At 43.2% G+C, this 12,525-nt stretch overlaps 1 protein-coding gene across 1 annotated transcript in view; it reads left to right on the top strand.

Annotated features, from left to right (window-relative positions):
* LOC126418530 (N-alpha-acetyltransferase 25, NatB auxiliary subunit) overlaps positions 1-12,525 on the top strand; it is an 85,627-nt gene that overhangs the window by 44,937 nt on the left and 28,165 nt on the right. The window contains exons 13-14 of the mRNA XM_050085339.1: positions 5,369-5,475; positions 5,734-6,079. Of these exons, the coding sequence (XP_049941296.1) occupies positions 5,369-5,475; positions 5,734-6,079 (453 nt within the window). The remainder of the gene's footprint in view (positions 1-5,368; positions 5,476-5,733; positions 6,080-12,525) is intronic.

Here is a 12,525-nt window from a genome sequence, read left to right as displayed (position 1 = left end):
GAGCTGAATTCTTCTTGTAAGTGGAAATAATTGACTTTTTACATTATATCATAAACCTGAAGCAATAACCTGTAGGCCTAAATTTTGTGGCCCGTAAATAACGAAAATTGGTGTAATGTAAAGTGTGATTTGATTTTGTTTTTAAGGGTGTAATCTGTGTTGCTGTGTGTGATAAGTGAGGATGTTGCCCTAGGATAGTCAAAGAGGGAGTGGTATATGTAGACTGCGGGTTGGAACTTCGCTTCAGTAACTAGTGGGGAACTAAGCAGGGAACTCAGTGAAACTCACTCATAGCGCTTCACAGTATATTTAGATCCATGTGAAGTTTGTCGTAAGTAATCCACTGTAGTTCAAAGGGAATGATGACACATGTACTTCTTACAAAACTACAAGAAAATACTACATTTATTGCTTCACATTAAGGTTGTCTTTAGCACAAGAAGGGGTGCACAGTGCCCCAACTAAAATTTTTGATAATTTACCCAGTGATATAAAATGCCAGTCTGACTACAAAGTAAAATTTGAAAACAAACTGAAAAACTTCGTCCTTGACAAATCCTACTATTCCTAAGAAAAATTTCTATTATAACGCTGCATAAAGGGCGATGGGTAGGAATTACTAACTCACATATCTGCATATTTAATAGTAATAATAATAATAATTATTATTATTATTGTTTAATAAATAATTGTTCAGCGTGTAGTCATATTTATGAATTAATTTGCAATGTGAATGAAAATGGCTTGTTCCCCATCGTTACAATTTATCAAGCAATGATCTGTGGAATTGACTAACTTCTTTCACTTTGCTTGTCATGACCAATGTGTTTACTGTGATCATTCTTCATTATCCTATGGTTTGTTGTACTGTGATGTAGTCATAACAAAAATGATAAGTTGCTGCATATCTCTTTGTGTGTGTGGATCCCTCCTGTCACAAATGTATCTGCAGACTTCATCTGAATCCAGTTGTTCTCTGTTTGAAGAAATACCAAGTGTACCACAAGAATAGAATGCAGGGAGCTTATTTGGGATGGTTGTTTTTGGCCATTCTGACTCGAGATTAGTATTGTTTTCATGAATCCTAGCTATCATATGCTGGGATGTTCCTTCTCCACAGGGGACTCTTGATATCGTTCTATATATTTTTCAAAACTGAATTAGAAGCCAGTGTCTAATAATTTCAGTATTGATGTCATGTCCCTCACCCTAGCACAAAAATAAAAGAATACTAGAAACATATTTAATTAGAATTTTTGTATATCAAGCTGTTTTCATTAAGCAGGTAGTATTGATTTCATCTACAAATATTATTTCGAAATAATAACATAAGGGCTTTTTTCCCACAAATTTGTTGTTTCTTCTGTGTGGCTTAGCTATTTGTTCATGACATTGATATGTGTTTTAGGTCAAAATATAACTTCACAGAATCTCTATTTTTAAACTGTTTAGTAGCTGTCAGTAGGCATGATCCCCTTCTTCATGCAGAGATTCTGTGAGCCTTTCAAAGAACTAACATTTACAGAGCTAGAAAAGAATGCTGCAAGTAGGTGTTACTTTCAGTCCCATTTTGTTGATCAAGGAGTTTGGCAGATAAGGGGCCTTGCATTGTCATGCTGTAGTGAAACCTGTACCCCTGATAAGATCAAATTCATATTGCTGGGCTTTAAATTTATTCAGAGTTGCCATGGTTTCTTGTAGTATGAAGCTGTTTAGCAGATGCTTTATTTCTGCAAAAAATGTTTTCAAAACTAAAAAAATAAAATAAGAACAAAAACCGTGGTATTTTCCACTTATCACACACTTGCTACACCTATTCTCAGTACACCTGGCAATTCTTTGACAGTCATTTTTATCTTCCAAACCATATCGTCATGTTGTACATGTTACGTGTAGTGCTGTCTGTGGTATTCTGGTACACACACAATCCTGACTGCAGCTGTGCTTATCTTCACCAGATAATCTGTGCATCCGTTGACTGTCTTGCTGTATTATAGCTGGCCACATTATTCCCACAAACATTATTCACCCTTTGCTGATGATTATATCCCCACTATTTATTTCCTACATCACCAGAACTCTTGCCACCTGATGATGTATTGAAATTTAGTGCAGCAGCTGTTTTGATGAACTGCTGCGACAATTCTTGCATAGGGAAATGAAGTAAATTGGGATACACACACGTCAAAAAAAGTTTTGCATCGCCCCGGTTCCCAGAACACCTGAAGATACATGTTATCTGTGAATATTGTATCACAGAAACAGTCCCTTTGACTGTCCAGAGAGGTCACTAAACCCACCCAAATGGCTCTGAGCACTATGGGACTTAACTTCCGAGGTCATCAGTCCCAAACCCACCCAAAGATGTAAACAACCATGCATTAGCTGTGCCTATTAGACAGAGGGGGTCTGACAGCTGATCTGTTCCAGTCATTCCACCAGGAAAGAGGTAAACGACTCATTTTGTCTGTAGTTCAACCATGCCTAGACGGTCACTACTACGGTTCGATTGTGTCCGAATTGTTACTTTGTGCCAGGAAGGGCTCTCAACAAGGGAAGTGTCCAGGCATCTGCAGCGAACCAAAGTGATGTTGTTCAGACTTGGAGGAGATACAGAGAGACAGGCACTGTCAATGACATGCCTCGCTCAGGCCGCCCAAGGGCTACTACTGCAGTGGATGATCGCTACCTGTGGATTATGGTTCCGAGGAATCCTGACAGCAACACCACCATGTTGAATAATGCTTTCGTGCAGCCACAGGACATCGTGTTATGATTCAAACTGTGCACAATAGGCTGCATGATGTGCAACATCACTCCCGACTTCCATGGCGAGGTCCGTCTTTGCAACCATGACACCGTGCAGCACGGTACAGATGGGCCCAACAAAATACTGAATGGACTGCTCAGGATTGGCATCGTGTTCTCTTCATCAATGAATGTCACACATGCCTTCAACCAGACAATCATCAGAGATGTGTTTGGAGGCAACCTGGTCAGGCTGAATGCCTTAGACACACTGTCCAGCGGGTGCAGCAAGGTGGGGATTCCATGCTATTTTGGGCAGGCATTATGTGGGACCGACGTACATCACTGGTGGTAATGGAAGGTCCGTAACGGTTGTATGATACGTGATAATGCAACCATATCAGCAGCATATTGGCGAGGAATTTGTCTTCATGGATGACACTTCAAACCCCTATCATGCACATCTTGTGAATGACTTCCTTCAGGATAACGACATCGCTCAACTATAGTGGCCAGCATTGGATTGCCCAAAATTCATAAAGAAAATGTGCCGTTAAGACCGATACTAAGTGCCATTGGTTCGCCCACCTACTCGTTAGCAAAGTTTTTGAGTACGCTGTTAAAGCCACATGTGGGCCGTTTGGCCTCTTATATAAAGAATTCGACACATTTCATCAGCAGATTGAATGGCATAGTGGTCCAGCCGGAGGACATATTGGTCAGCTTCTATGTGGTATCGCTGTTTACCATGGTTCCACTTAATGATGTATTGGAACAGCTGGATCGAATTCTTCCTGACGATATTTCAGAGCTGTTTAAGTGTTGTTTGATGACCTCATACTTCAAGTGGAATGATCACTTTTATGAACAAATGGATGGCGTGGCTGTGGGAAGCCCCCTAAGTCCCGTAATTGCAAACTTCTTTATGGAGAAATTCGAAGAACAGGCCTTAGGTACTGCCAACAAAAAAACCAAATGTATGATTCCGATACATGGATGACATGTTTGTGCCGTGGAGACATAGCAGGGAGGAACTAAGGCGGTTCCACGAACATCTGAATTGTATAACTCAAGAATTCAGTTAATAATGGAGGAGGAGGTAGACGGCAAATTACATTTCCTCGATGTGCTTGTCTTTAGAAATGAAAATGGTAGTTTGGGCCACTCAGTATACCGCAAACCCACACACACAGACCGTTACTTGCACCGGGATTCAAACCACCACCCACAACAGAAGCAGGGTGTTATCAAGACGTTAGCGGACAGATATAGAAATATTTGTGAACCTGAGTTGCTCGACACTGAGATGGAACATCTCCACAATGCACTAATGAAGAATGGATATTCGTCCACCGAAATAAAACGTGCGTTGAGACAGCCACGCAGAAATCATAGTGACATATAAGCTACTGCAAAATCTAAGGTTTTCCTGCTGTTTGTTAAAAATGTAACAGAAAGAATAGGGAGGATCTTTATGAAGCGGAATATTATCATAATTTACAAGCCCACCAGGAAGATACAGGAATACCTTAAGCCTGCCAAGGACACTTGCAAGACATTGGAAAAAGCTGGAGTGTATAGGATCCCATGCAGCTGTGAAGATGTTTAAGTGAGTACCACTAAAAGAACTGTTTCAAAACGTTTGGAAGAGCACAAGGGCAATTGTAGAAGAGGAGAAACGGAACAATCAGCTGTTGGGGAGCATTCTTTCCAGCCAGGTAACCATCATATTCGTTTCGAGGAGACGCAAGTACTAGCGGCCACAAGTGGATATTAAGAAAGGCTCTACAGGGAGGCAATCGAAATCGCCAAACACCCTAATAATTTCAATCGAGAGGAGGAGGGCGTGAAATTAAATGGTGTATGGATACCGGTGTTGAAGATGTGTACCACCCGTCCACTATTGGGTGATGGCAACGGCGGTCGACGGCAGCGGACAGTGTCCAATTGCACTGACGTTTTCAAAACACGTGACATCACACCTCGGTGCGGGAGCGCACAGACACGGAATTTACTGACAGTCAGTAGCGAGCCAGTGGGTGTGTTGGACCTTCCATCGATCTACAGACCCCCTTGAAGATGTCCTCCGCAGACGGGGACGAAATGTTGGGAATTGACATAGAATTCATCAACTGACCACCGCATAACAGCCTGGATAATTATAATGGACATGACGTTTCCTGCCGTGAAAGTGTACATTTTAGTATGTAAACCTCTGAAGGTCTGGTTGTATTGTGGTAGGACATGAATTTGTGGTTTTCATTAGCAACAGAAAGGGCAGAAATGGTGTTTATATTGATCTCTATTCTAATTTTCTGTACAGGTTCCGGCCTCTTGGAACTGAGGTGATGCAATACTTTTTTTGATATGTGTATATGGAAATATGCTTCTATTCATACTACATCTGAAAATAGAAATGTGTAGGGTGTGTGTGTTGGACATTACAGTTGTGCCAACCCAGTATGTTTATTACTGTATTTTGCTATTGTTTTTTCGCAGTACTCATGCCAGATTATGTAAATATAGTCAACAGATGAAGGCCATAATGAATGTTTATAATTAATTTGTTTCATTTACTAATAGTCAACACTTTATGCTTTTCTTGTGTGTCTGTTTGCAGTTTGTAACAGCAATGGAGATAAATCCAGCAAAAGACAAAATAGATTGGAACAGTTTACAAGATAATCGTGACTTGACTGTGATGCTGTCATGGGAGCCTGTTTCAAGGTTTGTATTTTGTAGCAGCAGTCTTAGTTTTTGTGGTTAAGTTAAGTGAGAGTTTCATTGCTCATTATGTGGATAATTCTCAAGTTTGTAAACATGTAGTTCAATTACATAAGTGTTGAGTACTTACAATTTTATTCTGTATCCAATGCTTCTAGTTCCTTAACTTATTCTATTTGTAAAAGTATTTGAATAAGTTGTATACCTCTATTGTCACACCATTGTGTACCAGCAGCTACAGTTTCTTATTCTGTGTAACAGGCAGATGTCTCCAGAAATTGTGCAGCAGACATTTGCTGATGAAAAGACTTTCTTAAAATTTCGTAGTCTGATTTTGCGGTGCCTGGGTGCTGCATTTTCAACAGTTCCTCAGTCTGCTGATGTTTGCTGCCAAGGTCATCATGGAAATTCTCACCATAAAAGCAACAGTCAAAAAGCTCATGTGAACAACAATAACAACATTGGTGGTAGCAACAGCAACAACAATGCTGACATCATGAATGGAGAACTGGACTGTGATTCAAGGACCCTGTTATCTTCTCTCACAGATGAGCTAATGGAGCTGCAAGCAGAACTGGAACACAGGAGTTCAGTGAAAACACTTATGGTCAGTTTCATAGATTTTTCTGTTAAACACTGCCAGCATTTCTTGTGGCAGTGCTTATGATCTATCATTGTTATGTAAATTTCAGATAGTGGAAATGACTGCAGTGAATGCTGTGGTAACTTCGTAAACTTATATGCATGATCTGCAACATGAATGCTAAAATTGATGCAATGTGTATGTAATGGTAAAATAATTTGCATTAGAGAAGAGTTGGCTATCACTTATAGGGCAGAGAGGCATACAGTTTGTTGAGGTACATTCTGAAGGACTGCTGTATTTCTTTCATCTGTCGTGAAAGGCTAACCATAGCCTTATTACTGCTTCATTTAGTTTGGCAACTTGTCTAGGATATATTCAAGCTTCCTGTGGAGAGAAAACAATTTATCCTGATATACAAGGGCTATCCAGAAAGTAGTTTGTGTATTGGTATTAAAAAAAAAAGAAAGAAAAATGTTTTATACATTTGAAAGCAACCCTTAAAGTACTATTTTGCAACATAGTCTCCACACAAATTTACGAACTTACCAAAGCAGTGAACAAGTTTTGAAATTTCAATGTTGTAGAATTCTGTTGCTTGAGACTTCACACCCTCCCACAGTTTCCTGCCATCAAAATGCTGTGTTGGAGGCCAGGTTATCATTGTTGGAAACAGATGGTAAGTCACTGGGTGCAAGATCTGGACAGTGATGTATGAGAAGACACCTCCCACTTGCAAGCATCGAATACTTCTCCAGTGTGATATGCCTTGTGTGGTCAAGTGTTGTCATGCAAGAACAAAATTTTTGATCTCAGCTTTCCTTCGTGATTATTTTGAACTGCTCTTCTAAAGTTTTCCAAAATTTGACAATACCTTATTCAGTGTATTGTTCTGTCACAGCTTCCTTGAATCTTCTCACCAACTTTTGCAACTAGTTCATCAGTCACTGTGCCTGTTTGGCTAGTGCTTTCCTTATTTCCATAGACTTCACTCAATTTCTGATAAATTTCAATTAGTTTATGGTTTTTGTGAACAAAAATCTTATTACTGACTGTGCTTCACAACTTGTGGGTTTTTCAATTGCTGCACATATTTATAACTGGAAACGGCGTGAACTTCACATTGGCACCACTGCATACTGACCAAATGAACAAATGCTCAGACAACAGTATGGCCACACTAGCTCTGTCCATTGTTGCTGCAGTTGGAAACATAATCTGCTTTCTAGATAGCCCTCTTTTCGCTTAATTTAAGATCAAGATGGAATTGGACCAGCGGAATTTTGGATGGAAAGTTTCACTAATTGTAATTCGATAGTTAGGAAACTTTTTCAGATGAGGAACAAGAGAATCATTATGAGGAAAGAAAATTATAAAGTTTAAGTTTGATGTAGTAACTGTACCAAGCTAAAAATTGAGATAGCATTTTTGTGCAAACAAAAGCACAAGTATTATTTTGAAAAGGTAAATTATGAATCGTGCATGCTTGTGATGTGCTTTGCCTTTGGAAATTAAGGAGATAGAGTAATTGAAATATTGTTAAACAGATAACTAAGATTTCGAAAATGAAGGAGAATATAGAAACCCACTAATCATCTAAAATGGCAGAAAGAAACAAATTGTACAGAACCCTAATGTAGTATTGAAAATTGTTGCAGAGAAAGTAATTAACTGCTTAAGGCTAGGTTTGTGGTCAAAACTGAGTTCCACTGTGGAGAAATGCAGTGAGAGGATGTATATAGAATGATAAATCATCAGACAAAACTGCTTGCTAGTACTTTTCTTCAGCAGGTGACATGTAGTACTGCCAATAAAGCTATCCTCTCTTTCAGAACTGTTAGTTCCTTCCTTGAGGAGGAAAGAGGGTTAGGTTGAGAAAGGTTTAAAAGGAATAACTGGTCATTCAGATTGCAGGCTGAGAGGAACCCACCAGCTGTGATCGGAAGAGGAGACAAAGATAAAAGGAAGGTTCCAGTGACGGTAATAATGGAAGGAGGAATAAGAAAAAAATTTCCTCGCATCTATGGATTGAGAGAGAATTTTAGATGGTGAAAAACAACAGATTTTGCAAGGACCTGGGAATCAAGATTACACCACATGTCCACAGAAATGTGGAGACATAAGCAGATTGATCCAGGCAAATAAAAATTTGCTTGAGAGGCAGATTTTTCAGTCCCATATATTAATGAAACAGTGAAGTAGCTTTTGAGCAAAGAAGTGAATTATGGACCATGGAAAATGTTGGGGTTGGCAAGAGAGCCAACACCGTTTTACTAAAGGAGGCCGAAATGCACACGTTTTAGCTCACGCAGGCTGGCGTGAGGTCTGGAACAGGACAAGGAAATTAGAATTTAGAAAAATGGACGTAGCTGGTGGAATACTTAACTTTAATCCATTAATGATGATCGTCGGTCTTGACGGTACATGATTCATGATATCAATAGTAACTGATAATGGCGTCTTGCTAGGTCGTAGCAAATGACGTAGCTGAAGGCTATGCTAAACTATCGTCTCGGCAAATGAGAACGTAAGTAGGCAGTGAACCATCGCTAGCAAAGTCGGCTGTACAACTGCAGCGAGTGCTAGGAAGTCTCTCTAGACCTGCCGTGTGGCGGTGCTTGGTCTGCAATCACTGATAGTGGCGACACGCGGGTCCAACGTATACTAATGGACCGCAGCCGATTTAAAGGCTACCACCTAGCAAGTGTGGTGTCTGGCGGTGACACCACATTCCCCCCCGCAAATCGGCGTACGGTTGTGGCATAAGGCTTCTGCCCGCCGTGGGGAGGACCCCATGTTGATGTATGCGACGAGGTGGGGAAGCCTAACAACAGGCGAGGCTGTGCCACCCACACCCTGCCATTCGGACCGCAGGGAGCTAGGAAATGCCTGAAAACCTGCTCCAGGGTGCACGCCAACACGCGGTGTATGTGCCCGCAGAGAGACAGGAGGGGCCGAAAGGTCGACCTCCATCGGGCCGGGGCACCCAGCGGGCGAAGACGACATATTGTCCGGAGTGGGCAAGAGTTCCATGTCGGAGGACAACTGGTCACGGGAAGCGATCGGCGGCGCGTGACCCAGGGAGGCGCCCGGCGGTTGCAGCGACGCGTCCACTGCGGGCGTCGCCAGTGGGAGAACAGGCAGCGGCAGTGGTGCGTCGCCATGGGGCAAAATGGAAGGCAGCGTCGGTAACACCTGGGGCTGAGGCGAGCCAGTAGATGGGTCCCCAGGGCGCTGACCGGACGGCACCGTCGCTGAAAGCAGACGGCGAGCGGCAGATCTCGTGTGACGACAGAGGCGCAGCTGGTTGAGATGCCGGCGCACCTCTCCAGAGGCCCCCAAAACCAGATACATAGCGCGTCCAAGGCAGCGAAGAATGCGCCCTTCGAGCCAATGCCGTGAACCTCGGTAGTGGCGGTAGTAGACAATGTCGCCTGGGGCAAAAGCAGGTGTCTGATGCTGCACAGGAACCTGATGCGGCGGATGTAGCAAAGACGTCAAGGTTCGATGAGGGCGACCGTGGAGCAACTCAGCCAGCGAGCAACCATCTCGGGGCTGAGAGCGATATGAGGACAAAAAGAGCAATAACGCGTCCTCCCGAGAATGCGGCTCTTTTAACTTCAACATCTGTGACTTGAAAGTCCTGACCAATTGTTCAGCGGCACCGTTTGACTCTGGCGAAAACCGGCACCATTTGACTGTGGCGAAAACGGTGCGGACGTCAGATGTTGAATACCATTGGCCTTGCAGAATGACTGAAATTCTGCGGACATGAATTGTGGGTCATTGTCGGAAACAATAGTCTGTGGAAGACCTTCAATGCAAAAGGTAGCAGATAACACTTGGATGGTGGCAGATGACGTCGTGGAAGACATCCGGACAACAAAAGGAAAATTACTGAATGAATCTACCACAACCAACCATCGAGCATTCTACAATGGACCAGCACGACCCTGGACTGATCATTATCAGAACGCAACAGCAAAACACCACGTCGAACAAAAAGTCTCACCTTGTGAGCAAAAAATCGACGAACCAACGGGTCCCCAATCCGTGACTTTGACAAGGGCCATTGCGTAGCAACAAAACGCAGAACGGTAGCAAGGACAGGGTCGGCAGCTGTGGCTGTAGCTACACAACGAAAATCAATCGGAAACGATTTGACCACGTCATCGGTTTCCGCATCAATGAACATGTAAGCAAGTTCGGAGGAATTGAATGCCCTATTCTCAGCAACAGGCAAGTGGGACAATGCATCAGCATTTCCGTGCTTAGCAGTGGATCGGTACAAGATATCGTAGCGGTACTGCGAGAGGGAAATAGACCAGCGAATGAATTTCTGCGCTGTATGTGGAGGTACAGGCTTGGTCGGATGAAAAAGCGATGTCAAAGGTTTGTGGTCTGTGATTATGGTAAAGTGACGACCATACAATAAATCATGAAACTTTGTAACACCAAATATGAGAGCCAATGCTTCTTCCTCGATCTGTGAATAATTTCTTTGCGCAGATGAGGGCAATTTGGGCGCAAAAGCAATAGGGCGGTTGTGCGATCCATCTTTGTGCGCAAGCACAGCACCGATCCTGAAATCCGATGCATCCACCATCAACAAAAGGGGCTTCTGGGGATCGAATGGCGTAAGGCAATTATTGGAAAGCAATGCCAATTTCGACTGGCGAAAGGCGCATTCGCTTTCCGTCGTCCAGACGAACGGAACACCTTTGCGGCGTAAGCGATGAAGCGGAGCTGAAATGGAAGAGGCGTGTGGAACATATCTGTTATAGTAATTTATTTTTCCCAGCACACTCTGTAGCTGCTTCAAATTCTGCGGCGAAGGCAAGTCTTGTATGGCTCGAAGGTGCGTGGGACTGGGATGTATGCCTTGGGCATTGAGTACATGTCCCAGGTATGGCAAATCACGAGCAAAAAACACACATTTGTTCTTCCGCAAGCGAAGACCATTTTGTCGCAAGACCTGAAATAATGTTCTGAGATTGGCCAAATGTTCTTCTTCCGTCTTTCCAGAGATGACAATATCGTCCAGATAATTTGCTGCAGTAGGGACCGACGCACAAACAGTTTGTAGATATTGCTGAAACAATGCAGGGGCGGATGCACACCCGAATGGCAGTCGTTTGAATTGATACAACCCAAGATGCGTGTTAACCACCAAAACGCGCTGGGATTCTTCGTCCACTGGTATTTGCAAGTACGCATCTGCGAGATCCAACTTCGAAAAATATTTACCCGGGCACAGTTTGTCAAAAAGATCTTCCGGGCGGGGTAAAGGAAAAGTTGCAATCACTAGTTGTGGATTCACTGTTGCCTTGAAGTCCACACAAAGTCTCAATTTTCCGGAAGGTTTTGGCAAAATTACTTAGGGTGATGCCCAGAGAGAAGCCTGCACACGTTCAATTACACCTTGTGATTCCAAATCGTGTAATGTTTTTGCGACCTCATCACGCAATGCATGGGGAACATTGCGCGCTCTGAAAAATTTCGGTTGCGCGTTTACTTTCAGTTCCAAATGTGCTTTATAGTTCTTAGCGCAACCGAGGCCCGGTGCAAAAATGTCTGCAAATTCTTCACATAGACGAGAAACACTGTCGGAAGGCACAGTTTGGTTCACTGATAGGACCTGATTTACTATGGACAAGTTAAACAACTGAAATAAATCGAAACCAAACAAGTTCACTGCAGAATAAGAACGAAGGACGTAAAATGACACAAGTTTTGTTTGTCCTTTGTATGTTGCAAGAAGGCTGCACTGTCCTATCACAGGGATATCTTGACCTGAATAACTAGTTAACTTAACATTTGCGGCACGCAACGGAGGTGTGTCCAGCTGTTTGTACGTGTCTTGATTGATCAGTGAAACTGCAGCTCCGGTATCGAGCTGGAATGGTATCACTCTGCCGTTAATGTCCGAGTCTACAAAAAGTTTATTGTCCTGCTGACGACAAGAGCGACTGTCTCGTGCAACGTGAACTGACACTGGTACATAATCACTTGTGACTTGACGGGATTTCCGGCAATGTCGACGCACACTATTTGTGGAACGAACACAGTCACTGTTAGAGAGAGTGGCACTGAGCGGAGTGGAATGAACTACATGAATTTCCATGGGCGAAGTTTCACGAGCCTGCGTATCTTTGGTTTGAATCCGGCGCAAAGCAAAGGGCCTGGAATGTTTGTGAGCTTTTTCTGGCAAACACTCTGAACATGTCGTTTTTTATTACAATAAAAGCAAATAGCTTGGTGTGACGGGCAATTCTCACGCGAATGTCTAGTAGCGCACCGCGGGCGGGATTTGAGCACTGCATTTGCTTGCCGGCGCGGCACACGTGGCTGAGAGCCTGGCAGCAGCGGCGCGGCCGAGCGCGAGGGCTGTTTACTGCTCCGTGCAGCTCGCTCGGCGGGCTGGTTAACCTGACACACGGCTGGTGAAGTTTCAAATGATTCCTGAGCAA

This window comes from Schistocerca serialis, chromosome 9 (genome assembly GCF_023864345.2).
Source record: "Schistocerca serialis cubense isolate TAMUIC-IGC-003099 chromosome 9, iqSchSeri2.2, whole genome shotgun sequence".
Lineage (NCBI taxonomy): Eukaryota > Metazoa > Arthropoda > Insecta > Orthoptera > Acrididae > Schistocerca > Schistocerca serialis.
This window is presented reverse-complemented; position numbering and strand designations above follow the sequence as displayed.